Source organism: Daucus carota, chromosome 7, assembly GCF_001625215.2.
Source record: "Daucus carota subsp. sativus chromosome 7, DH1 v3.0, whole genome shotgun sequence".
Classification (NCBI taxonomy): domain Eukaryota; kingdom Viridiplantae; phylum Streptophyta; class Magnoliopsida; order Apiales; family Apiaceae; genus Daucus; species Daucus carota.
Window position 1 is genome coordinate 41,210,502 of NC_030387.2, and position 25,133 is coordinate 41,235,634.

Below are 25,133 nucleotides of genomic sequence, written 5' to 3' on the forward strand. Positions count from 1 at the left end.
ATTTAATGTATATTGGATTATATATAAGTCCCATATAATTCATTATGAGATAGAGTTCAAACGTTGAATGCATATTGGGCTATATATAATATCTAATATAATCATTTTAACAAATCAAGTTATATATGTACTTATGTATTTGTAATCCTTTCTTCATCTCTGTTCATCAATGAAAATATAAACACCGATATTATTTTTATTAGAATATTGGCGAAAGGCTTTGCTATGTACTACGGGTAAATTGTTGAAAATTTTCTTAATAATATTTTTTACAAAGCGGAGTTTGATGAGTCGTCCTTGTCTCGGAATAAAAAAGTGTATTTGGATAAGTCATGAAGGGCCAGTTATAGCGAATATTTAGAAAGAGGCTGAATGAGAAAGCGAATTCTATTAAAAATTTTAAGCGATAGCTGACAAAATTTACATATGACTCGATGTCCTGTATATGTTTGTTGCAAAATTTCTGAGAGAAAAGAAAACTCTAATTCTCTTTACAATCACGAATCATAACTTATCATTTCAGCCGCTCTTATTTTCTTCACCACCACTCCGAGGATCAAGTACAACCATAAATCTTAACCCCGACTACAATCTCAATTTGTCATGACTCTCATAACATATACATATAACATACTACCATATTAATATGCATGTAAAATTTAAACAATCATATACAAATATAGGATCATGTTCAATAGAGAACCATTAAAGAGAGAACCCATAGAACCTTTCTAGTATTAGTTAGGGTTCTGCACATGCAAAAAATGTCAATATCTATGTATTATACTCTAAAATTATATTTGAACACACATAACGATGAAAAACATGTATTAGATTTAGATTCTAAAAATCTATTTAATATTTAAGATTCTGCAGCAAAACTTTAGTAGTTCTATAATTCCGTCTTAAGGACCGGTTCTATCTCGAGCGCGACCCGACAAGTATATAAAAGATTAGAGGGGAAATCACACTTTAAGAATACTAAAAACATTTTATCATCAAAATTAAGCATGCTATTTACACTTAAATTCTTTTAAACATGTTTTATCACCCAACTTTCTATCTTAACTTGATTATCCAATAATCGCTCATAATTACACTCGCTCATACAATGCACTTTTTCCCCATAATATTAGATAGAGGGGTGTAATATTCTGTCTTAGGCCGGTGTAAAAGAAAAAAATAAAAGGTGATAGTCCAACAGCCCAGCCTCACACAGAGAGGAAAACAACCCATAAATATGTTCTGCCGCGCGCCGTCTTTGCTTTGTTGAATTTTAAAAAGACATGGACGGTCAGTGGATCCCATCACGCCATTGTGTTTGGTCAGATTTCTATGTTCCGTCCTTTAATCACAACCGTTGATCCAGACGCCGTTGTGTATAAACTCCGTTATCTACATATTGCCCCGCACGTACCTTCATTTAATTTTTTTATATACTCCTCTTAGCTGATTTCTTTGAGTAAGTAAAATGAATAAAATTATATAAATTATTATTATTTAATTAAACTAATATATAAATAGATAAAGGAATGTAAATGAAAATTTTGGGATGATTGTGTTATGTGTTGGAAATTTAAATGCAATTTGAAAATCAAGATTACGTTCCCTACATATTTAACATTAAACACGGCGTTTTTTTTCTTGCTAAAATTTAAAAAATTATCAATGTACATATTTTTAAGTTAAACTACTACCTCTGGCAAAAAAAAAAAAAGAGTTAAACTACTACCAGAACTTTCAAATATTTAAAATGTTGCCGAGCCTGTTTTTTTTTTTTAAATTTTATTTTATATTTTATACACAGCTAAACGTTGCACATACTTACGAAAAAGGGGAATGTTTTAAATGTTAATTATCGAACAGTGAAGTCCACTTTTCAACGGGGTTTTAAATTAAAAAAATTTCCTCGCGAGAGGATCTCGTTTATTTCACCGTCAAATATCTTTCAATTCTTTCAACCACCAGTCCAATCCAGCTTCAAGCCATGGGTATCAACTTCTATTACACTCCTGATCTACATGATCTGATTGTATTATTGCTTTGATTTCGTTAATTACTGCTTGATTATTGATTTAATTCGGTTGCTCTGCTCCAATTTGATATTGTTCTTGTTAGGTTTTTTATTGTTATTATGTTTTGTTTGAATGCGATTGATTGAGTTTGTTAGATCAGGGATCAGTTGAATTGGAGCGATGAATTATGGTTTCGACGAGTGATTGAACTTGATTGGAGCTTGGTTAAGTTGTTTGATGTGTTTTTAGATGATGGATGGGAGATGAGAGCTATCGGAGACTCGAGAACAGTTACTGTAGGTTATTTATTGTAGAGTGATGGATACGAGGTCCAAGGCTTCGATAAACCTTAGTTAGCAAGTTGTATGTAGTTCAAGGCATTGTAGAAAGTTGTATTGTTATACATTACTGTTTTTACGCTAATTATAGATTTGATTAGTGCTGAAAACAGTTCTGTTTCTAATTAAACATTACAAGAGGTTTAAAATCCTGATTAGGAGAAATTTATAGAGTGAGAAATGAGCATATGCTGTTTGTATAGGAGTAATAAATATTCATGCTAGATCCAAAGATCATGATCCATGTTGCATAAAATTTTCGTGTGTGACGGGTGCTGAGCGGATATGTGTATATCGATTGTTTCAGGTAAAGACGGTGAATGTTGCTCCACTCATCTCATAGAAGGCGATGGGACTTTTAATGCTTCCGGGCTCGAAAATTTTATAAAAGAAGTTAAGCTGTCTGAATGCGGACTTTCATATGCAGTTGTATCGATCATGGGTCCACAAAGTAGTGGTATGTATTGTATTTTGGATAAGTAGCATCCTGTCTAATAATGATAATTACTTGCGATATTTGAAGGGGCCAAGAATATAGGTTTGATGCCATTCCCTTCTTAATACCTGAAAGTACTAATATCACTTATGGAGCGTTCCTAATTAAGCAATAGTTCTCCATCGGTTTATTCACGGTATTCTGTAATTTTTTCAGGAAAAAGTACACTACTCAATCATCTGTTTCACACGAACTTCAGGGAGATGGATGCCTATAGAGGGAGGTATGCGTGATAATTTTTTTGGATGATATTTGAAACCTAGCCTGTACACAAAGGATCTGACAGTATTTATCTCATATCAGGTCCCAAACTACGAAAGGAATATGGATGGCAAGATGCGCTGGCATTGAGCCTTGTACCATCGTAATGGATCTGGAGGGTACTGATGGAAGAGAACGGGGAGAGGTGTTATGTCATTTCTTATTTTCACCAATATTTTTAAACAATTACGCTATGTATTTACTAATTTTTTTTTGTCAACCTATCCTATTTAGTCACTTCTTTATATACTTACTTTGCTCGTCTTAGCAATTCAAATACTGACAAGGATCAGTGCTAAATTGAGATACAATTGATTGATTCACTTCTTTTGTAGCAAACATATTTGATCAGAATTCTTGTAGTATATCTGCTACTAAATTTCTTTGATTTCTAAATAGAAAAAAAAATAATATTATTTTGGTACTCCCTCAACTCTGTAAACTTCTTTTTTTCAGGATGATACTGCATTCGAAAAGCAGAGTGCTCTCTTTGCCCTTGCTGTTTCAGATATAGTGCTAATAAATATGTATGTTTAGATATAATGCTAATAAATATGTATGTTCGCTTCAGTTTTCAGCACACACTTGTGTATCCCAGTCAGAAAATACTAATTATGAATTATATATATTGTTAGAAATATAGTTTCAGTTCTCCTATATCTTTTGATACTTAGGTGGTGTCATGACATTGGAAGGGAGCAGGCTGCAAACAAGCCACTTTTGAAGACCGTATTTCAGGTAAAAATAATGTGTAAAGCTCTTGTTTTAGGCCGCAAATGCATCCATGGTTTAGCATAACTTATGACGTAAAATGATGACCATTTACAGGTCATGATGCGATTATTCAGTCCTCGTAAAACAACTTTAATGTTTGTCATACGTGATAAAACAAGGGTGAGGCTCCTCTATTCATAATACTTTGTTATGTCTGGTATGACTTGATATATTTACTTTAAATTTGTTGATAAATCTGCACACTAGATGTAGAACGATTGTCTTGAAAATGCATTATAAGTTGGCTGCTTATCATGAAGTTTATATGTTTTCATGTTAGACGCCTCTGGAAAATTTGGAACCTGTTTTGAGGGAAGATGTACAAAAGGTAAGGTGTGTTCTGCTTTTTCATGTTCCAAAATAATTTTTTTTGTTAATTTTCTAATCATACCTTCATTGTAGATATGGGATTCTGTTCCCAAGCCACAAGCCCACAAGGAAACCCCACTTAGTGAGTTTTTTAATGTAAGTACCCTAACACATTTTAATATGAACTATTAATTAAGATAACAGTCATGTACAAGTCATTAATGTTTGGTTAAATTTCCTAGGTTGAAGTTGTGGCTCTATCTAGTTACGAAGAGAAGGAAGAGCAATTCAGAGAGCAGGTACATTCTGAACTCAAACATGCATATGTATTTTCATTTAAGGGGACAGTTGACAGTATTGCATGGCGGAAGATCTTAACTTCTATTTTTCTTCTGTTATTGTGCTTTCATGGAAGAATTTATAACAAACTTGCTGTTAGCTAAGCAACCTTTTCATGGTTCTTCGTTATCATCTATTCATCTGCTTATTGTACTAACAAGTTTCTTGATAACTTCACAACATCAACATAATAATATAATAAAAGAGATCATAAGTAACATCAATCTTTTTATATATATGGATTCGAGCATTAAATGAAGTTCATCCAGATAATTGGATATCCAGATAATCTAGACTAGACCTTCAGTGGTAGGAGAAAGAGAACCAAATAATGGGGGGACTGAGAGACCACGAAAGAGATTAGATGATTATTGGATCCTAAGGAGAATCCACCTGATATTATTCATAGCACATAACTAATATCCAAGACATCTCTGACTATGACAATGTATGTATAAAAATGACTACTATACACAAGGCTGATTTCCATCTGACAACATGGAAGAAATTGGATCTACAATCCAATAGCATGGATTATTGGTTAATTTAATTTTTTTTCAATATATATTTTGATGAAAATTATAAAATATACTTTTTATTATCTCTATACACGGTGACACTTGAATTTACATGTGATATGGTGAGGCTTTTTTACTGGCACGGGAAGATATCATGTTTGATACAGACTCTTAGAAACCTTAAATTTTGTTACATATATGTTTCTATTTGGACAAGTGAAGGTTGCTAGCTTGAGGCAGCGATTCAACCAGTCCATAGCACCTGGCGGGCTTGCAGGAGATAGGAGGGGTGTGGTTCCCGCTTCAGGGTTTTCTTTCAGTTCACAAGAAATCTGGAGAGTCATTAAAGAGAATAAGGATCTTGACCTGCCAGCACACAAGGTAATTTGTCAAAATTTACTTTGAATCTATCAACAAGATTGTTTTATTATCTTAGCTTACTGTGATGTTGTGTTTCCAATATTTCTATAGGTCATGGTTGCAACTGTACGTTGTGAAGAGATTGCGAATGAAAAATATTCATCATTTACTGCAAATAAGGTATCTTATCATAGTGTGCATCAAAATATTATTGTACATGTACATGTCATCTGTATGAGTCTTATGATATATCGTTGCTGCAGGATTGGTTGGAAGTGGAAGAGGCTGTGCAATCTCATCCTGTACCAGGTTTTGGGAAGAAGCTTAGTTCGATTCTTGACACTTGTCTGTCTGAGTAAGTACATCTATTCAGGTCAATCTCTATGTGGCATTACATTATCTTGAATATTGCATATACGTTATTTCAACTGTTATTGTTTTGAAGAATGATTCATTTTTTTTTCCGTCATTATATTATGATTTTCTATTGAATATCATTTAGTACTGTCATCCGTGCTTTATTAAGTAATCATATATTAATTTTCTACATTTAGATAATAAGCTAATGCTTTACGATGGTCAGTGGGAAGGAGAGATACTTGATTTGTACTGTAAAAGGAATATAAGAGTTCTATGCATAAATATTTTTTGGTTGCATTGCTTTCTGTACATGTAGCAAAAGTACTGACCTTATAAGTTTGTTTGCTGTTTTTTGATGTCCTATCTTCTGGCTCAAAATTATAATGTGGGTACTATCAAATCACCAAAAACCCAGCGTTGATTCATGAAAAAAGTTTTTTTCCCCAGATATGATGCAGAAGCTACATATTTTGAAGAGGGCGTTAGGTCTTCAAAGAGAAAGCAATTGGAAGAGAAACTGCTGCAGGTAATTTTTTTTTTTTTTTTGTGGATTTCGCATCTAAAATTAATTTCCTTATATCTGTTTGCAAATGGACTCTGGGACTTCTGATGGATGTGTTTTGCATCTTCACCTAATATCTTTCTGATTCACAGATTGTTCAACCAGCCTATCAATCCATGCTTGGGCATATTCGATCAAGAACACTAGACAAGTTTAAAGATGCATTGGATGATGCTTTGAAAGGAGGACAAGGGTTTGCTGTTGCTGCTCGATATTCCACCAAGGCTTTCTTGAAATTTTTTGATGAAGAGAGTGCAGGTATTTAACTTGTAAAAAGGCATGGATATTAAATGAGTTGTAACGGTTGTTAAATGTTCATTGTCTCTACTCTACCATCCATCTTTGCAATTTTTACAAATTAGTACTCCCTCCATCCCAAATTAGATGAGCTAGTTGACTTTGGGCACGTAACTTAAGGTGCATTGACCGTCTAGTTCCGAAGTTTATTTTTTTAAATTTTCTTTTGCAAACAAAAATTTCATATTTAAATTTTTATTTGCAAAAATAAAATTTTAAAAATAAGTAATGTAGCTATGCGGTCAATAGACTTTAAAATGCGTGCCCGAAGTCAACGAGCTCATCTAATTTGGGATGGAGGGAGTATCATTTGTATTCATATGCTTTGCCTGGGTAATAAATTTAAGAAGTAAAAGCAGTTTTTTTATATGTTGTCCTTTATGAGAAGATTATCATGTTTAACCCACCCAAACAACATTTTCGTATAAGAGCATTCACATCGGGTGCTCTATTTCATTCCCCATCCCTAAATTTCGAGGAAATCTTGAATTTTAGTTGAAAAATGAGCTTGCATCCAATTCCCTATTTTAGGGACTATAAAATGAGTTCCCAAATAATGGGGACTTACTGTTTATCCCCCATTTATATTCGATACAATATTTATGTGTTAAAGTAGTGAGAAATGATAAATTAATAGTTAGTAGTTAAAGTTGTGTAGAGAAGTAAGAGAAAGAAGTAATAAAGAAATATATAGAGATAGAAATGGGGAATGGGATGTAGTAACTTTTTAGATGATAAATATATTATAGGGATAAATTTAAGAAATTACTATTTTTAGTAAGAATATAAGGATGAGGATTGGGGTCTGGATGGGAATGCTCAGTAGGACTAAACGATCTCGTACCATATAGTTTGTTTATCAATAGAAGGGCCTCAATAATTTATGTTATTCTTTATTTAAGTTGATAGGCATCAATCATACTGTGATGCATGCTGGTCAAAGGTCAAAGGGAATAAAAATATATACCAGGCGAAAGAAAAGAAATTAGAATGTAAGGGCAAATTGGAGAATTGTGTTAGAAATAGAATATGCTGGGAATAGGAGTGGAGTAGTGGGTCCCTGAAGGCAGGTAAAAAAGGAGTAGGGAGTGTCCATTTTCTTTATGCAAGCTGTGAGTACTAAAGTTGTGGGAGAGAATTCTGGGGCTCTCGAATCACCCAGTACCTATCATTCTGTTTTATCCGTACCATTTTCTAGTAAAAGAGCCATTGGAGTGTGTGTTTTATTTTGTTTTCTCTTCAATTTTCTTAGAGATCTGCTGTTATTTCCCCTCTGTGTTTGAATCTATATCGTAGTGCATCTCACATACCCTTATATCCTCTCAAACCTGTAACAAGTCAGTGCCAAACCGTGGCCGTTTTTATTGTCTTATCTGATATGTGGTACAATCAGAAAGCATAGACTAAAACTAAAGGCCTGTCATTGTTTTCACTTCTGCTGTTGCAACGGGAGATCAACTCTACAATTAGTCGAGATGTCAGCCCCCTTTTCCTATACATCTCTTTCTATGTCTTAGACGATTGGCAAGGGTGAGTGGATCATATTTGACGCATCTGCTATGCTCTTCTTCTCTGTTTTCAATTTTCCTACTGTAAAATTTACCCCACATGATGCAGTCTTAGCAATGCAATAAATTTTAGGCTATTTTGTTGACATTTCTGCACAGTATGAATTACTCCCAGGCAACCTCATTAAAGTAAGATTCATTAGTTTCACTCTACCAATGAATGTTCTCTCTCGTGCCCTCACTTTTCTTTCACAGATTATATGAATTTTCATTTACCTCACCCTCGTCTCCTGTCATATCCTTCATTCAACTTTTCCACCTCTAATTCATCACACACTTCTAACCTATGGTCCATATTGCGCAACATTGCTCCTTTTTTTTTGGTGCACTGTTATTTAAAGAAACACTATATATAATATTTTTTTTGTTTAAAGAACATATATATATCATCAAATGTGCTCATGACTACTATTAGTACTAACGTATCTATTGCATTTAGTGCATCATGCATAGTAAAATTCCTAGCTTAGTAATCTTCTAGTGAACTTGTGTTAGATTATAATTGACTGACTTTGCAGATGCAATCATTAAGCAAGCAAATTGGGACACTGCAAAAGTAAGGGAAAAGGTTCAACGTGATATAGATGCACATATTGCTGCAGTTCGTACTTCTAAGCTGTCTGAGCTTACTACAACATATGAGGTACTGGTACTTGTAATTGTACCTCTAATAAGTAACATTATTTATGGACACACTTTGTGATGAGCATGTTAATTTGTTTATTGTACAACTAAAACTGGTGATGTGCTTTGTTTATCTAAAATCTGTATATGCCAACTTATCGATTGCACCACTACTGATAGTTTATATGCAATATTAATATTACATCCCTACAGATGATAGTAGGAAATTCTGATTTCAACATCATATCTTGCAATTGGTTAGATTCAAAAATCATCTCGGGTGTTGTTAGTTCATAGGTTAGGTGGGTAGTTATATAGTTTTAATTTAGATATGCATAATATTAGGGGAAAAAGTGGGGCTCACTGTTCTCTTTTGGGACCTTTGTATCTGAAGTTGACCTCAGATGTGATCTTCTGGTGCAGAAAAAACTAAGTGAGGCATTATCAGCCCCTGTGGAAGCTCTTCTAGATGGTGCTAGTGATGACACCTGGCCTTCAATTAGAAAACTTCTTCAGCGCGAGTCTGAAGCCGCAGTGTCTGGTTTTTCTACCGCACTATCTGGGTTTGAAATGGATGAACAAGACAAGGACAAAATGATTTCCAGCTTAGAGGATTATGCAAGAGGAATTGTTGAAGGGAAGGCAAAAGAAGAAGCTGGGAGAGTTATGATACGTATGAAAGACAGGTACTGGTTTCTTGCAAAATCAGGATTTCAACATTTAATTTCTTCAAGATTTTCTGTTAGACCTATATTAAACAGAGTTAACTGTAAAATTACAACAGGTTTACAACACTATTTAGCCAAGATTCTGATTCGATGCCGCGGATCTGGACAGGAAAGGAAGACATAAGGGCAATCACCAAAACAGCTCGATCTGCGGTATAATTCCTTTGTGTGTATATGTCCCATATACATTTATTTTATACTTAAGTCTTTCCTGTTTAGATTCATAGTCTCCACCTTATTTCAGTCGCTGAAGATGCTGTCTGTAATGTCTGCGATACGTTTGGACGATGAAATTGATAATATTGAAAACACCCTATCACTTGCTTTGGTTGATTCCAACAGTGGTTCTGCATCAAATAAAGCTGCCTCGCTTGATGCACTGGCCTCAAGCACATGGGAAAAGGTAATGTTTAACATGCAAGAATCTTTTGAAACTATAGAACAATGCTGGATCTAAGGTTTGTACTTCCTACGTAAAATTTGCTAGGTTTTTTTGGTTTGGATGAGGAATATAACCCTCTAAATTCCAGGAGTTATTATCGGTACTTGATAATATACATATATCTAAATGTAGTGCAGCGATTGCTTCTAATTACTTTTAGACATGTTTTTTTGCCAACAAAACAACTTATTGTTAAAACTTAAAGTAGTCCTCGTGAGAAGGTGGTTTCTGAATTTTAACCTTCCCATGAGACATGCATTAGGTTGTATATCAAGAATAACTGTTCTATATACAGTTTGAATAAAGAGAAATTATAGCAGATCAATGATATATCTAAGAAAGCTTAGGCCTGATTTTTCATATATTCTCGTGTCCCGATAATGTTTGCACGTGGATTGGAACCTGCAGCTTCAAATACTAGATTACCAGTTTTGAATCTGAACATGGGCGTTGCATGATGACTTATTTTCAACCCTTTAATCTCTTCTTTTGATTCTGCTGACCAGGTACCTGCATCAAAAACGTTAATTACTCCTGTACAATGCAAATCCTTATGGAGACAATTTAAGACAGAGACTGAGTACACAGTTACTCAGGCTATTGCTGCCCAGGTATGATTTTTTTTGTTTTTTAAAATCTAAAGATCACCTTACTCTTTCGTATTTTATATTACTGATTGCATCTCCCATTTCCGATTTTCAGGAGGCTAGCAAGCGTAGTAACAACTGGATGCCACCTCCATGGGCTATTGTGGCCATTATATTGCTAGGTTTCAACGAATTCATGACACTTTTAAGGTATACATATCATATAATTCATTTTTATTCTGTTTGACCTTTCTTGCCTTTTAGTGCTATGATGGCAACTTCCTTTAAGTGCTAATTACTGAAAATCCTCTCAATATTCTGCTCACCTAATGGCAGGAATCCTCTGTGGCTCCTTGTCATTTTTGTTGGTTATCTCCTTACCAAAGCCCTCTGGGTGCAACTAGATATTTCGGGTGAATTCCGCCATGGTGCTGTAAGTGTTTGAATGAGTTCCATTGTTTAGATAAAGTTCAATTGTGTTATAGCTCGTTGTCTTTGGACTCTGTTCTTGTAGTTATCTAACATGGGCCCATATAGTATCTTTGAAAAATTATGTTGATATAACTCAACTCTTGGGACATGCCAATGCTGTTTGATTGAGTAAATCGGAAAAAGCAACAATAATGTCAGTATCGCTACATGTAAATTACTTGTGTAGTAATTAATAATTACATGTGCCGGTATTTACTTTTTGGCACTCTAATTGCGTGAAAAGTCTTTTATAGATTGCTTTTACAAGCCATGAAATTTATGAATCCATAGACTTGTCTATGTCCCAATTTTATGTTTTCTTCTTGTACCATTTGCAGCTTCCTGGGCTTCTGTCTTTATCCACCAAGTTCCTTCCTACTGTAATGAACCTTCTCAAGAAACTTGCCGAGGAGGGACAGGTGCCTACCAGTACTAATCAAAGAAACCCCTCATTAGCATCAAAGAGTTTTCCCAGTGGCAGTAGTGATATATCATCGAGTGCGTCATCGGAGGTAATTAGTTCTGAAAATGGAACTGAATACTCAAGTCCAATAGTACATGACAAAACTCAGTAAAGCAGTCTTTTCATAGCATTTTGGTGTATATGAAGAAAAAGGCTTTCTGCATGTTGAGGCAATTTTTATGAATATATAATTATGGGGTCTGAAGTCAAATCTTGAGCATGTTTGAAGACATATATCCGGAGGCATTAGTTTTTATGTATGTGCCACATATATCAGGGCTATTGTTGGTTGTGAAAAAGCCCACTATATAGAGAATTCTTTATGTTACCCTTTTTCCTTGTTTTCTGATTTTAGCTGATAGGTTCAAAATTCTGATCCCTGTTGTGATATTAGATATTAAGAAGGTTTTTCCATGTTATAGGGTTGCCAATTAATTGGTTTCATCTTCAGTTTTGGTTCTCTTGGGGGAAGTCAGTTTTGGATTTCCGAATTGTATTTTATAAACAGATAACATTTGATAATTCTATAGACATACTATATTTGTAATGTAATATAGTTTTCAGTAGTCTAAATGGTTTTATCTTCAGTTTTGGTTCTCTTGGGGGAAGTCAGTTTTGGAATTCTGGATTTTTTTTATAAACAGATAACATTTAGACATACGCAGTTGTAATGTAATATAGTTCTCAGTAGTCAGTAGACATGGTTATTTAATTACCAGCAGGAAATCTCCTTAGTTTATTTTGGTTGCTTTCTGTTTTTTTTTCTAAATCCTTTCTAATTGTCGGCAGGGAAAATTCAAGCTGTTGTTTGCGCTTATAATCTGAGAATGTTAGGCCTATATTCTAAGCTATCACAGTTGATCACAATTCACAAAGTTGTTACTGATGTTGAATTTTCTTTTGAGTGTAAATGAATAGGGGCTACTCTAGATGTGTAGGAAGCTCAATAAATATGTTGGCATGAAATGCTAGTAAAAATAATAAAGAGGGACTGAGAACTGATTTGGTAAGTTCACCAAACGCATCTATGGACATTTACTCAGAGAGTAGTTTTACATAAGTTCAAGTCCTTGATGTGTTTAATTTGTTAGGTGCACTAGGACAGACCAAGCACAAAACATCAATGCAGTTCTACGGAAGTACTTGTAGATTTTATAGATAGAGCCATTAGTAGTCTCTAAGCAAATACAGTTATTTGTGTTTTTACTCTCACTGTTTCAGAGCCCGGGATATAACGAGTATGTTCGGTTATCTGATAATATTTTCTTTTACTGGTGTGTGAGGAGTATGTTTGGTTATCTGATAAATTTTTCTTACTGGTGTGTGAAAATTTTAATCGATACACCAGTGGGCAGTTACTAAGTATAATTTTTGTGAATGTTATTGAGAGTAGGTTTTATTATCGTCCTTTATATATTTATTGTGATTTCGTACTAGAACTGATTTCTGTCAGAAGGCGCACAGGTGAGTAAATAATAATAAACTTCACGAGGCACATCTGTGAAAAAAACTGTTGCTGGGAAAGTATGGTGCTAATTCATTTCTTGTGACATTCCTGTGACAACTAACATATATATTTGTACAATGCTTTCTTCTTCTTCTTGTTTTTTGGTTTTGAGTTTTTTGCAATTTTATTTGATGTAAGTTTATATTATCGATGGCATATAGAAACTTGTAAACATTAATATCACAATTTACACAAATGCAATAAATCTTTTCAATAAAATTACAACTAAAATTCAAAGAAGTTAATTTCTTTTGATAATTAAGAACATAACTAAAATCATCCTGCCAATAAAAGATCATAGATAAACTTTCAAAGTTTAAAACGTTACATGGTGAATAATCACGACTTTTGTAAGCTAGTATAGATACTCTCTATCCTTTTTAGTTGTCCGTTTTTTATTTTTAATAGTCAAATTAATTTTTTTGTCAAAAAATAAGGATGTTATTATTTAGAAAAATTAAAAAATTATATTACAAAATAGATTAAATGTATTGAATAATATATATTTTTAATTATAAAATATATATGTGAAGTTGAGTCGAATTTGAGTCCAAAGTGGACTATTAAAAAGGACAAATTAGAGAATAAAGGTGTATATATACATGTTCTTTCGTTTAATTCCGGTAGCTTGGGGCAACAAATTTTATACTGAGACCATGGTTGAAGATGACTACTAGCAAGCAGTTTGAGTGCCAAGTTACCAGGTTAGGCTGATTCTGTTGATGCTTTTAAATCGAAATAAATTTCGTAATCATTTATTAGCATGTTACATATCCTCAAATTATGATTTGATATTTCATATATATTTATTAGCATGTTATATATGTCGATATTTTTATTTCAGTTTGGTTGATATTTTTGAGCAGACAAATTAGGGAGAGGGTAGGTGGCAGGACGACATATAAGTGCGAATACGTGCTCCTTTTTTGCTCCATCTTCTTATTTTGATTTCTTGAACCGAAAATGTGTCGATGTCGTTCTCTTATATTATTTCCACAAGTCCATCTTAATCATTAATGTTAAAGATGGCGCCCATGTCATTACTGTTGAAATCCAAATCGTATTCATCAGTCGCATTCCATATAAATGGCGAAATTAAAAACATACAGCCGTTGTGTTATATGTAGGTACACCATAATGTGTACAGGGGGCTACTGGACACTGCGTAGTCAATGGTGCATTTTTGGTTAAATCTGTTGGACATAAATTAGTTGTGATGGATCTGGCTACAGGAAATTAACAGATGAGCTCATAGCCTCGTACTGTATAACTGGATTCCGAAACCCGAAACCCGATTAATCGTCATAAATTTAATAATTTATTGAAATTATTATTATTTCGAGATTTACTTTATAGTATTTATCATGATAAATTACTCGTACATTCATTAAAATTTATGAAAGCCTACCAAAACATTAAGTGATGATCTAACAATAATTGAGGGAAGCATGAAATTTGAAGACATTTATTGCAAGTTCAACTGTGTGCATTTATAAAATTTACCATGCATTCAATTCTGAGTATCTATATCCATCTCTCCTTCCAGTTGGGCTCATTTATTTCCTTTCCATCTTCAGATTTGTTTGTGGACTACAAGTATGCCCTTTAAACCTATCCCCCTCTGTTATTTTAGCTGCATTTTTTCAATGCTCTATTTATCTTCAACTTTTTTAAATTTTATTTCTATTTCAAGTCAAACGAAAACCGAATTCAAAAGTAAAGACACACCATATTTTCTAGGAGATTTATTTATTTATCTACATATATCTTAGTTTATCACTATTTCTACAGTGGATACGAGAATCGAATTCAAATATAAAGATGGAGCTATGCGATCATATTCAAATAAACATTAATTTATAATGATTGTTTAGTTTTTTGGTGTATGCATTACTCTATGTATTATAGTAACATGCATGTACAGTATATGAACCATGAAAGTGTGATTATGGTATTTTTTTAAACTTGAAATGAAATATGGTCAACGAGTCAATCATTCTATTCTAGTATTTGAAGAATACATAAACCTATATTCTAAAAAAAAATAAAATAGTTCAGTGGTGTTGTATTGTATATAAATATGCAGTGTGTATGAAGTTGCAGGACAAGGCCAACCAACGTCAGCCACATCAAGCTCTTGTTTGCAGAGATTCAAGGGGAACTAACTCGAATCATCTGCTGGGGATTTGCTGCACCTCTAATTATTCTCCCTCTCTCTCTCTCTCTCTCTCTCTCTCTCTCTCTCTCTCTCACAATGGCTCTGCTTGTGTTTCCCTCAATGATGATCAGCATCTCTCTGTTCCTTCTGCTCCTCACATTCTGTCAAGGTTCCTGCTCCTTCCCAATCTCCAATTTATATTTATCCATGTGTTCACTTTCACATATAATATGTTGAAAGAATGATTATAGAGCATCAATTATAGTGAAATTTATGTATTTATATTTTATGCACACTTTTATATGAATTTTCTCCTCATAATATTTTCTTGGTCCTCAAAATCAACTAATCATGGACAGCTAAAAGTAGTACCACCTTTGCTTAAAGATTTCACTTTAGAAAAAATGGTTAGCTTATAAGGTGATAGAAGTATACAAAACCTTAAAAAGTTTTCATTTTTAAGTTGGTGGTTAGCTTATATTTATTTCATTCTGTGGACACAAACTCGTGACAATAATTTAGTTAGTTGCACTTAATTTCTTGATGAAATGGAATAAAGATTTGATTTTTACCAGGATATAGTGAATTTCTTGATAATGAGACGTTAGAATTTGTAAAATTGCAGGAAAGACTAATTATTGGGATGATGAGTATCCATTTATCAGATATGCAAGTTCTTTTTCGCCATCACCAGCATCATCATCAGCTTCTTCAGGATCACCAGATGTTCGAGAAAAGGGGTATGACTATATAATAGTCGGTGGTGGCACGGTGGGATGTCCATTGGCTGCTACATTGTCGCAGAAGTTCAGAGTTTTGTTATTAGAAAGAGGTGGAGTTCCATTTGCAAATCCAAATGTCACATTTTTGAAGAACTTTCATATAAGTCTAGCAGATGTTTCTCCGACTTCAGCCTCTCAATTCTTCTATTCTTCGGATGGAGTTTATAACGCCAGGGCCAGAGTTTTGGGTGGAGGTACTTGTATCAACGCTGGATTTTATACCAGACCAAGCGCAAGGTATTAAAACAGAATATTTAAAATAATGGTTATGTTTTTATAATTTTGTTAGTGTCTTTATCAAGAAAATGCCAACATCAGTGATCAGTTTCGTGGTTATTTTCCGTTAAAGGACTGATAGAATCCTTTAGCAGTAGAGCGGCTTGTTGCAAATCATTATCAGAGTTCTAGGACGCGAGTTGATTAGATATGAATTGTTTGATAGTATCATCTTGTTAACAATAACACGGGATGTTTACTGAGGTAATTACCAGATAATTAAAGGGTTGCTTCTAATATTGTTTTTTGCTCCAAACAACTTAATTGTGGTCCTTGCTCAGAGTGATCAATTCTCCCTCTTTCAATTTTACCCTCAGAGGAGAAAATTAGGTAGTTTTCGAGATGAAGATACAATAAAGGAACTCCAGTTATAGGTGAGACAATTGAACAAATGCTGTGTCTTGACCTCAAACCCCACACAACCACCCACATTCTGTACCCCATACTCACCTGATTGACAAGACATTAGCTGATTGGCAGAGCCAACTGTTCGATTCCAGAATGGCAATTTCCACAGATGTCGATGAATAGTTGTTCCACTTTCTTCTGATCTATCCTTTTTATAATGTCGAAGTATATTTGTGTAATATTGTAATCCTCACAGTTCAGTCCTCACTAAGATCTTTCTGGCAAAATTATCTGTATGATTAATGTTTTGGCAATGATAAAATGCTAACAGATAAGATGGTAATGGCTTACTCGTTTTAAATATGTGGATTTATGTGGTTGGCTTGCAGGGACATCAAATTGTTGAATCTGGATGCAAAATTGGTGAATGAGTCGTACCCGTGGATTGAGAATCAGATTGTTCGTATGCCTAAGCTGTCTTCGTTTCAGGAAGCAGTTAAGGATGGTCTTTTGGATATTGGGATTTCACCTGATAACGGATTCACCTATGATCACCTTTACGGGACCAAGGTTGGTGGAACGATCTTTGACAGTTATGGTCGTCGTCGCACAGCTGTAGAACTACTTCGATCAGCCAACCGAAAAAATCTTGACGTTCTGATTCATGCAACAGTGCAAAAGATTGTGTTTGACAAAACAGGTATGAATAGCACCTCAGAATCAGCAAGCATATCAGCAATGTCTTGCTTGATTATTACCTTGAACAATATGTTAACTGATCATCAATCGTCTTTACAGGGAAGAAGCCCAGGGCTGTTGGAGTTGCATTTAAAGATGAAACTGGGAAGCAGCATCAAGCAATTCTTTCAAGGAGGCGGGGAAGTGAAATTATAGTGTCATCTGGAGCAATCGGAAGCCCTCAACTTCTACTCCTTAGTGGCATAGGACCAAAAAGCGACCTTGAAAAATTAAACATCCCAGTGGTGCACAATAACTACTTTGTCGGCAAAGGAATGGCAGACAACCCTATGAATGCTGTATACGTTCCTTTCAACAGGCCTGTGGAGCCGAGCTTGATTCAAACTGTTGGAATCACCAAGATGGGTGTTTACCTTGAGGCTAGTAGCGGATTTGGGCAGTCGACTGAGAACATTTCTTGCAATCATGGAATTTTATCTGCCGAGGTAAGCAGAATGCAGTTAGAAGAATGTCTTAAAACTTGTAATTTGGATAATTTATTTACTCTTTCTGGAATAGTCCGATCACCTCTCATCAGTGTTACTTATTAACAGATTGGGCAGCTCTCTACCATTCCTCCAAAGCAAAGGACAAGAGAAGCTATAGAAGCTTACAAAAGAAACAAACGAAATTTTCCACAAGAAGTGTTTAATGCAGGTTTTATTTTGGAAAAGATAGCTAGTCCAAAGTCGACAGGGCAGCTGAGCCTGAGTAACACTAACGTCGATGATAACCCCAATGTGTCCTTCAACTACTTTAGCCATCCAGAAGATGTACAGAAATGTGTCGAAGGTATTCGTCTCGTGGAGAAGCTTCTTAGCTCAAAACACCTTACCAATTTAATGCCACCTGAGGACGAAACCTTTAGGAAGCTGCTCAATATGAGTGTCCGTGCCAATTTTAATTTAATCCCCAAACATACCAATGATACCAAGTCAGTGGAGCAATTCTGCAAGGACACTGTTATCACAATCTGGCACTACCACGGCGGATGCCACGTGGGCAAGGTGGTAAGCCCAGACTACGAGGTTCTTGGTGTCCATAGGCTTCGCGTTATTGATGGTTCAACATTTTCGCTCTCTCCAGGCACTAATCCTCAAGGCACTCTACTGATGATGGGAAGGTAAGATCATAATACTAGAAAATGTAAACTTAAAATTCACTTGTGTATCTGCACTCTGTAATCGTACTTCCTGTCTTACTCTTGCAGGTACATGGGAGTGAAAATACTGAGACAGCGGCTAGGAAGAGCTTCTGGTTTCTGAAGGACTCGCGCTGCAATTATTCATTAAGCCATTTTTCAGCAAGAAGTTAACTGTAGAGATAGGCTGCAAACAAAGGAATGGAATTTCAGCAACTCCACTTTGGTGTATTCAAATGATTCAGATTATGTATTACTCTAATTGGTGCTTGTAACTTATGAATGTCACCTGCTTGCCATCACCATCTATCCATCTCCCTTACTGCCAAAACTTTGCGATACGTTTCCATTTTTATTTTTCTCAAATACCATGATTTCCTGATTCTTCTGTTAACTTGTTTCTGAACAGAAATGATCAGCTATGAGAGGTATAACTGTATATCATTATAGCCACAGAAGGGTTACACAGTTCAAGTACAATGGTACATACATTAGCATATGCTTAGATCAGAACTGGGATTGGATATGCTTGGAAAGCTATGGTCAACTACATAATTACAAAACAGAACTAGTGAGAATATCTTAACTGCATTACTGTCTCGCGGCCATTTACAAAGCACCTTATTGAACTGGATAATTTTTCCAGCCTTTTAACTGATGAGTGTTTACACTACATCAGCAAAAGAATCTCTCTCAGTCAAGCTATGTCCACTAGTTCCCGGTCGATCCATGTTCACTCATGCTTCCTCTAGACAGGCCCCATAATCGTTGCCAGAGTTGCTTCTTCTTTACCATTTTTAGGGGTGCGGAATTAGAAATTCTTCTGAAAGACATAGACTCTTGTTCCTCAAATCCAGCTGATGCATACCTTAAATCCGTAGCTGACATTGGGATCTTGGTATCCAGTATGGGATCATAGCCGAACAGAGGGTCATCGATCCCTGTGGCCTCCATAAGTTCAGAGGTGTGTTCATTGTGCTTATCCATGAGAAAGTCTTCCTGGCTGCTGCTTCTTGTAATAGACTCTTTTATTTCATCAAACTCATTGCACACTAGCTTTAAGGCTTGAACAACCTCACCCATAAAAGGACGGTGAGATACTTCTGGTTGGACACACATTGATGCAATAGCTGCAACTTTAGATACACTGTCTAATGGGATGTTTTGCTTGAATGTATGATCAATTAGTGTTTCCAAAGATTCTTTACTTGAGAGAAGAGGACGTGCCCAAGCGACAAGATTTTCTTGACCTGGTGGCTGTGACAAATCCACTGGCTTTCTTCCAGTTAGAAGTTCAAGGAGAACTACACCGTAGCTGTAAACATCACTTTTAACAAGCAGATGCCCAGTCATAGCATACTCCGGAGCCAAGTAACTGGAGAAAAATTGTTCAGATAAAGTAATAAGGAATAATTGGTCATAATATGACTATTATTGCAGAGATTACCCATAAAATCTTACCAAGAATATTTGAAATTTGTCACAAATTAAGTATATATGTCGCCTTCATAGTTACAAATGAAGAAAAATCGTAATCTGCCTAATATCTTAAAGGTCATTTCATTCCGGAACTGATTGCTTACTGGTACAACAATGTACTTACAGTAGTAGACACCTTTCAACATTCTATCCGAACTGTAGACACTGACTGGTGTTATGTTCAAAACAAGTTGAACTGAAATAGCTTATTCTGAGCATAATTTTATTTCTAATACATATATAAGAATAAAAAATAATCACAATGATGGTCAATGGTATAAACAATGTATATTAATTGAGAAAGTGCATACCCAAAAGTTCCCATTACATGCGTTGAGATGTGCCTGTTCTCCCCGTCAAGTGTTGTTTTAGCCAATCCAAAATCTGAAACTTTAGGTGTAAAATCGTGTTCTAAAAGAATGTTGCTTGCCTTAAAGTCTCTGTGTATGACGCGAGGGCTTGAGTCTTCATGCAGATAAGCTAAACCACGGGCAGATCCCAGAGCGATCTTCAGTCTGGCACTCCAATCAAGTGGAGCACTTTCCTTGTCACTTCCTAAGGAACAAGAAAGATGCACTGTGAGTTCACTACTTCACTCTAATATATCGTAATTAAAAATATGAATATTAGCAGAATTATACTCGGTGTAGATTGAAGGGAGGGGCTATTGAGACTTGTATATACCATGTAAGTGGGATTCCACACTGCCATTGGGAACAAGTTCATAGACCAGGCATCGATATTGGTCATCCGTGCATATACCAATCAATTTCACCAAGTTTCTGTGGTGCAGACGACTAAGCATCTCAACTTCTGCTAAGAACTCACGGCCACCTTGCTGATCATCTCTTTTTAGAACCTTCACAGCCACCTCCCTTCTATCATCAAGAGTTCCACTATAGACTAGTCCGAAGCCACCCTCTCCAATAATTCTTGAAGCAGCAAAATTTTCAGTAGCTCTTTGCATGTCATTCAAACTAAATACTTTAGCAGTCCCTGTATATGCCAGTATGCTAGAACTATACGACATTGATGCTGAACTGGGTCTGCTTCCATACATCAATGACTTGTTGGTCCCTGCAGAGTTTATTTTATTTAGTTGCTTAATTATAAACTCTAAAATAGTATTGTTTCTAAGAACACAAGTATGAATTGTATTGAAATATTTGTCCATTTAAGCCAAATGAAGAGATAAGTTTTTAGTCACCTCGTTATGTTCTCAATCTTTATGAATTTGTGCATACCTGATGGTTTACTGCGAGAGGATACAATATCGGTTTGATTTGGTTGACAAATGGAACATCCACATTTCACCAACAGAAACCAGATGACTCCCATACAAACAATAAATGCTGTGACTGATGATATAATAATTACAGCTACCAAGCTTCGGTCAGTCCCACCCTTCCTTGCACTTGCCACATCAACCCCTAATGGTTTTTCAGGCATGCCATCATTTTCACTGTGAGGGTACTGATGATCATCTATATTAACAGCACTTGAATGTGCTGATGGCGGAGAAGGAGGAAGACCTGTTGATATAGAAGTTAAAAGAACTTTAGAAATCTGTAATCGGATAACTGTGATGGAAACATATACAGAAGGGAAGATGGACTCAGAATTCCGCTGCCTTATTTATAATGATGTGATTGTAAGTTTCTCTTTAGGCAATAGAACCTTATGATCAGGCATCAACCATGATTTCTACTATTGCCATTGTCATCTTTAGTTCAGATTAAATTTCATGATATGTAATTTCAACATTAGCTTCTTCCCACCCAAACAAAGTTGGCATCTTTGCTTTCCCAGAGTTACACAGCCAAAAATAATCTTCTTTTCATAGGAAGTATTCACTCTAATATTTATGAAGTGATGAAGCGAGCAATTAGGATCATGTATTAGCACATCACCTGGATAACTAACATGTACCGCTCTGGAGGCACCAAAGAGGGAAGTTTTTATATAGACCTGCTTCTTCCAGAACTTTCTGTAGATCATAAATGCTGTATCATTATCAAAGTTCTCTCTTAGTGGTACCAAGTTAATGAGGACCATGGTTTTTTCTGGCTGCTGGACTGCTGCATTGGCACCCATTATTCGTACTTGACTTAGATTTAGTGATAGGCCAGTTGCGACCTCTCTGGCTAGCTCTGACACTAAAGGAAAAAATACATACAGGGAGACACTGAGGCCTAGTCTAACTTCAATAGGCCAAACACAACTACACGGAGCTCCACCAGGTGTATAAGTCAGTGGTACCGTGCATGTCACAGATGCACAACCTACAATTAATAAGGGAAGAATTGCTTAATTTGCAACCAAAGTTAGCTCTGACTACAGAAAAAAAAAGAGTATGTTGGTTGTGTACCTTCACTAGGAGGAGGTGGTGGTAGTGTCAATACCGTTGGAGGCGGTAAAATCTTCTTCTTCATAGAAGAGCTTAATGGAGAAACTGTAGGCGAAGTAGTAGATACTTGAAGATGTAGGAGAAGATGAATTATATCATATGTTAGTACAGACAGTAAATGAATTGACAAATTTCCCTAAAAATTAAAGGCAGAAGAAATTTTTCCATACTTTGAGGCTGAAATGATGATATTGTTGGTGCCTGAGCAGGACTGATTGCACTCCAACTCCTAGTCGGAGTGGAAGCAGAAATAAGTGGAGACAGTGAAGGGCCTGTATTCAGCAGAAAGAAATACGTTGCTGAATGAAATATAATACAAGATAAAGAAATAATAATATTTATCAAGGAGATTTTAGTTATGTTGTGTAGTAACCTTGTTGGCTATTAGTAGGAGGATGGAGCTGATGAGATATACCAGGGGCCAAGTCTTTGAACTTCTGTCTTTTGTGATGGTGTTTGAAATATGTTTGTGATGGTGATGGTGAAGGTGAAGAACCAAGTTCTGGCTTATTAGCATGATGATGAAAAGATGGCGTTGTAGGCGCAATGGATGATGTAGGTACTTTAAAGCCTGCAACAGAAATGTCAGCCATTTTATTATGCTAGATCACAAGCTCTTCCATAGCTTATATAGCAATTTTATTAGGATTTCCTAATTGCCCTAATTTGATTTCTGAAACTACTGAAGTCTTTTTAGAAGAGTAACATGGTTTTAATTATTAATAAAATTTAATTGCTTCGCATTAGAATTCATCGCAGAACAAAGCTTATTGCCAAACCAAGTAGCTCTGAATGTTACAATCTTGTTCTGGAACTGACTTGACAATCTAATCGACTGGACCGCAATAGATGACATTATACGAAATTTGACACTAGATTTATTGTTGACCATAGAACAATAACAATTGAGAATTCAGATTTCAAGATTAGTGCACATGACAATTCTTTGTTGGAATAAACAATCATTAAAGAAACTAAAAAAAGAAGAAACAGTGAAGCCCATTACCTGCAAATCCAAGAACTGCCCAGACATCAACAATCATGAAGCAAATGATCACCATTAGAAAGAACTGCATTTTCATCTTCCTCACAAGAACCACAAAACCAAGCTTAAAGATCATTAATTTTCACATACTCAACCATGTCTGATGACCAAAAGCATGAAAAAGACACAAAAAGAATTTGCACATGGCCTAAAAGGAACAAAGACACATAAGTTTCCAGATAAAGTAGAGACAGCAACAGTGTCTCTGAAGCAACAAGAAGAAAGTACACAGTACTGAAAACTCAAGAAAAATGGATTAGCTGAAGCCTAAGCTCAGAATTTGACAAGAACTTATGATGTTTGTAATGGATTACTGTTTTCTTGACTTGGGTCATCAGAATATAACTGAAAAAACAGTATAGTTACACAAAGCTCAAGAACTAGACAGTTTACAAAGTGTTTTAGTGGGAACAGAAAGAAAAATCAAGGAGGGTTTCAATGAATGAGTTGAAAAGGCAAAAATATTCTGAATTTTCTTGAATTCTTTGTTTGGATTTGCATATATACTATTAAATCACCAACTTTGAATTAATGATTACATGGGGGACAATTAGAAAGTTTGGTGCTTGGCACTATTAGTTTCAACTTGATCACAAGTTTTGGCATTATGTTTTGTGGTAATTGCATTTTTCAATAATAACCTAATCAATGGAGCTATGCATTCAGAACACCACAGTGGCTGGCTTGTTTAGTGTCTTCTGACAATGGCTCCACCCACCGTCTTTCTTTTTCTTTTTTCTTTTGGCGTTTTGACGGAATTCATCTTATTTTTTACGAGACTTGAACTCCCGTCATATTAATTTTCAAAATTTTTGAATTTCATAAATAGGGAATGAGTGAGGAATGCTAGTCAAGAAATATTAGGAAAATAGAAAAAAAAGGTCGTAAAAATTGAATGAGTAAAACGACAAGTAACGAACTTGTTTAAATCTAAAACAAAATGGTGGGTGTGATTATGATATGATAACTAGCAGAAAAATTTGATAAGATGAGTAGTGTTTTTTCCACGGTATGACTTGCAGCAATAATATTGAATGTGTTAGTGGGACAAATGTTTGACTCTTGTTACACCAGATTTTTCTTTTGTTTTTTCTATCAACCAGAAGTGTCAATGACCCTTACTAAATTGGGTTCGGTAGCAATATAGAAGACTTGCAATTTTTTTCTAATTAGTTTAAAGAATATTAATGAACCGAGTAAATTTGAAAATTTGCTATGTTTGAGCTCGATCATAGAAGCTCAAATCAATATTATTTTATTAAATATTGAGAAAATTTTAAATTCGACTCGACCAAAACTATAATCGTATATATAAATTTGAAGTCGGGCTAGGTAATCTATTTGAATGACTCAAATTCGATTTTCGACTCAATTATTACTATTATTAAATTGAATTTAAATATTTTACGGACCGTATTAGCTTGGCTCGTGTACACCCATGATGGAAGGCTTAAGTAGATGCACTGCACAGTAATAATCTTGAGACAAAAATATATTTGTTGTACAAAATCTATACATGAAAAAAATTGAGATTAACTAAGATACATAGACTTGGGATGATAAATCTTTATTTTTAACAAACATACGTGGTTTGGACTATATTTGTCACTGGATTTGGCTGACACTGGTAGCCGGCTTTTGATTTTGGGCCTATTTCGATGTTTACCTCCCTCACAAGTCACAACACTGGACTGGGCCTGGTACTCTCATTGTTGAAGACTACCTTCTGTAGCCCGTATC

The 25,133-nt window shown here is 35.2% G+C and overlaps 3 protein-coding genes across 3 annotated transcripts; 2 read left to right on the forward strand and 1 right to left on the reverse strand.

Annotated features, from left to right (window-relative positions):
- The first annotated feature begins 1,852 nt into the window (after positions 1-1,852).
- On the forward strand, positions 1,853-12,099 carry LOC108196084 (protein ROOT HAIR DEFECTIVE 3). Its single transcript, XM_017363183.2, has 23 exons — positions 1,853-1,991; positions 2,661-2,810; positions 3,006-3,072; positions 3,153-3,255; positions 3,567-3,637; positions 3,785-3,848; positions 3,939-4,004; positions 4,165-4,212; positions 4,287-4,349; positions 4,436-4,492; positions 5,273-5,431; positions 5,522-5,590; positions 5,674-5,765; positions 6,218-6,296; positions 6,425-6,590; positions 8,716-8,840; positions 9,245-9,507; positions 9,606-9,702; positions 9,794-9,952; positions 10,498-10,602; positions 10,694-10,788; positions 10,915-11,011; positions 11,388-12,099. Exons 1-23 carry the CDS (start codon positions 1,988-1,990, stop codon positions 11,622-11,624), a joined length of 2,436 nt encoding a protein of 811 aa, XP_017218672.1. The 5' UTR covers positions 1,853-1,987; the 3' UTR covers positions 11,625-12,099.
- A 2,920-nt stretch (positions 12,100-15,019) lies between these two features.
- On the forward strand, positions 15,020-18,764 carry LOC108192572 (protein HOTHEAD). Its single transcript, XM_017372441.2, has 6 exons — positions 15,020-15,346; positions 15,803-16,196; positions 16,973-17,283; positions 17,382-17,767; positions 17,876-18,444; positions 18,532-18,764. Exons 1-6 carry the CDS (start codon positions 15,274-15,276, stop codon positions 18,584-18,586), a joined length of 1,788 nt encoding a protein of 595 aa, XP_017227930.1. The 5' UTR covers positions 15,020-15,273; the 3' UTR covers positions 18,587-18,764.
- A 120-nt stretch (positions 18,765-18,884) lies between these two features.
- On the reverse strand, positions 18,885-23,867 carry LOC108196190 (receptor-like serine/threonine-protein kinase ALE2). Its single transcript, XM_017363356.2, has 9 exons — positions 23,355-23,867; positions 22,722-22,919; positions 22,519-22,620; positions 22,310-22,414; positions 21,852-22,223; positions 21,186-21,473; positions 20,626-21,018; positions 20,253-20,496; positions 18,885-19,837 (listed from the first exon to the last, which is right to left on the reverse strand). The coding sequence occupies exons 1-9, from the start codon at positions 23,467-23,469 to the stop codon at positions 19,174-19,176; spliced, it is 2,481 nt and encodes an 826-aa protein (XP_017218845.1). The 5' UTR covers positions 23,470-23,867; the 3' UTR covers positions 18,885-19,173.
- Between the last annotated feature and the right edge of the window lie 1,266 nt (positions 23,868-25,133).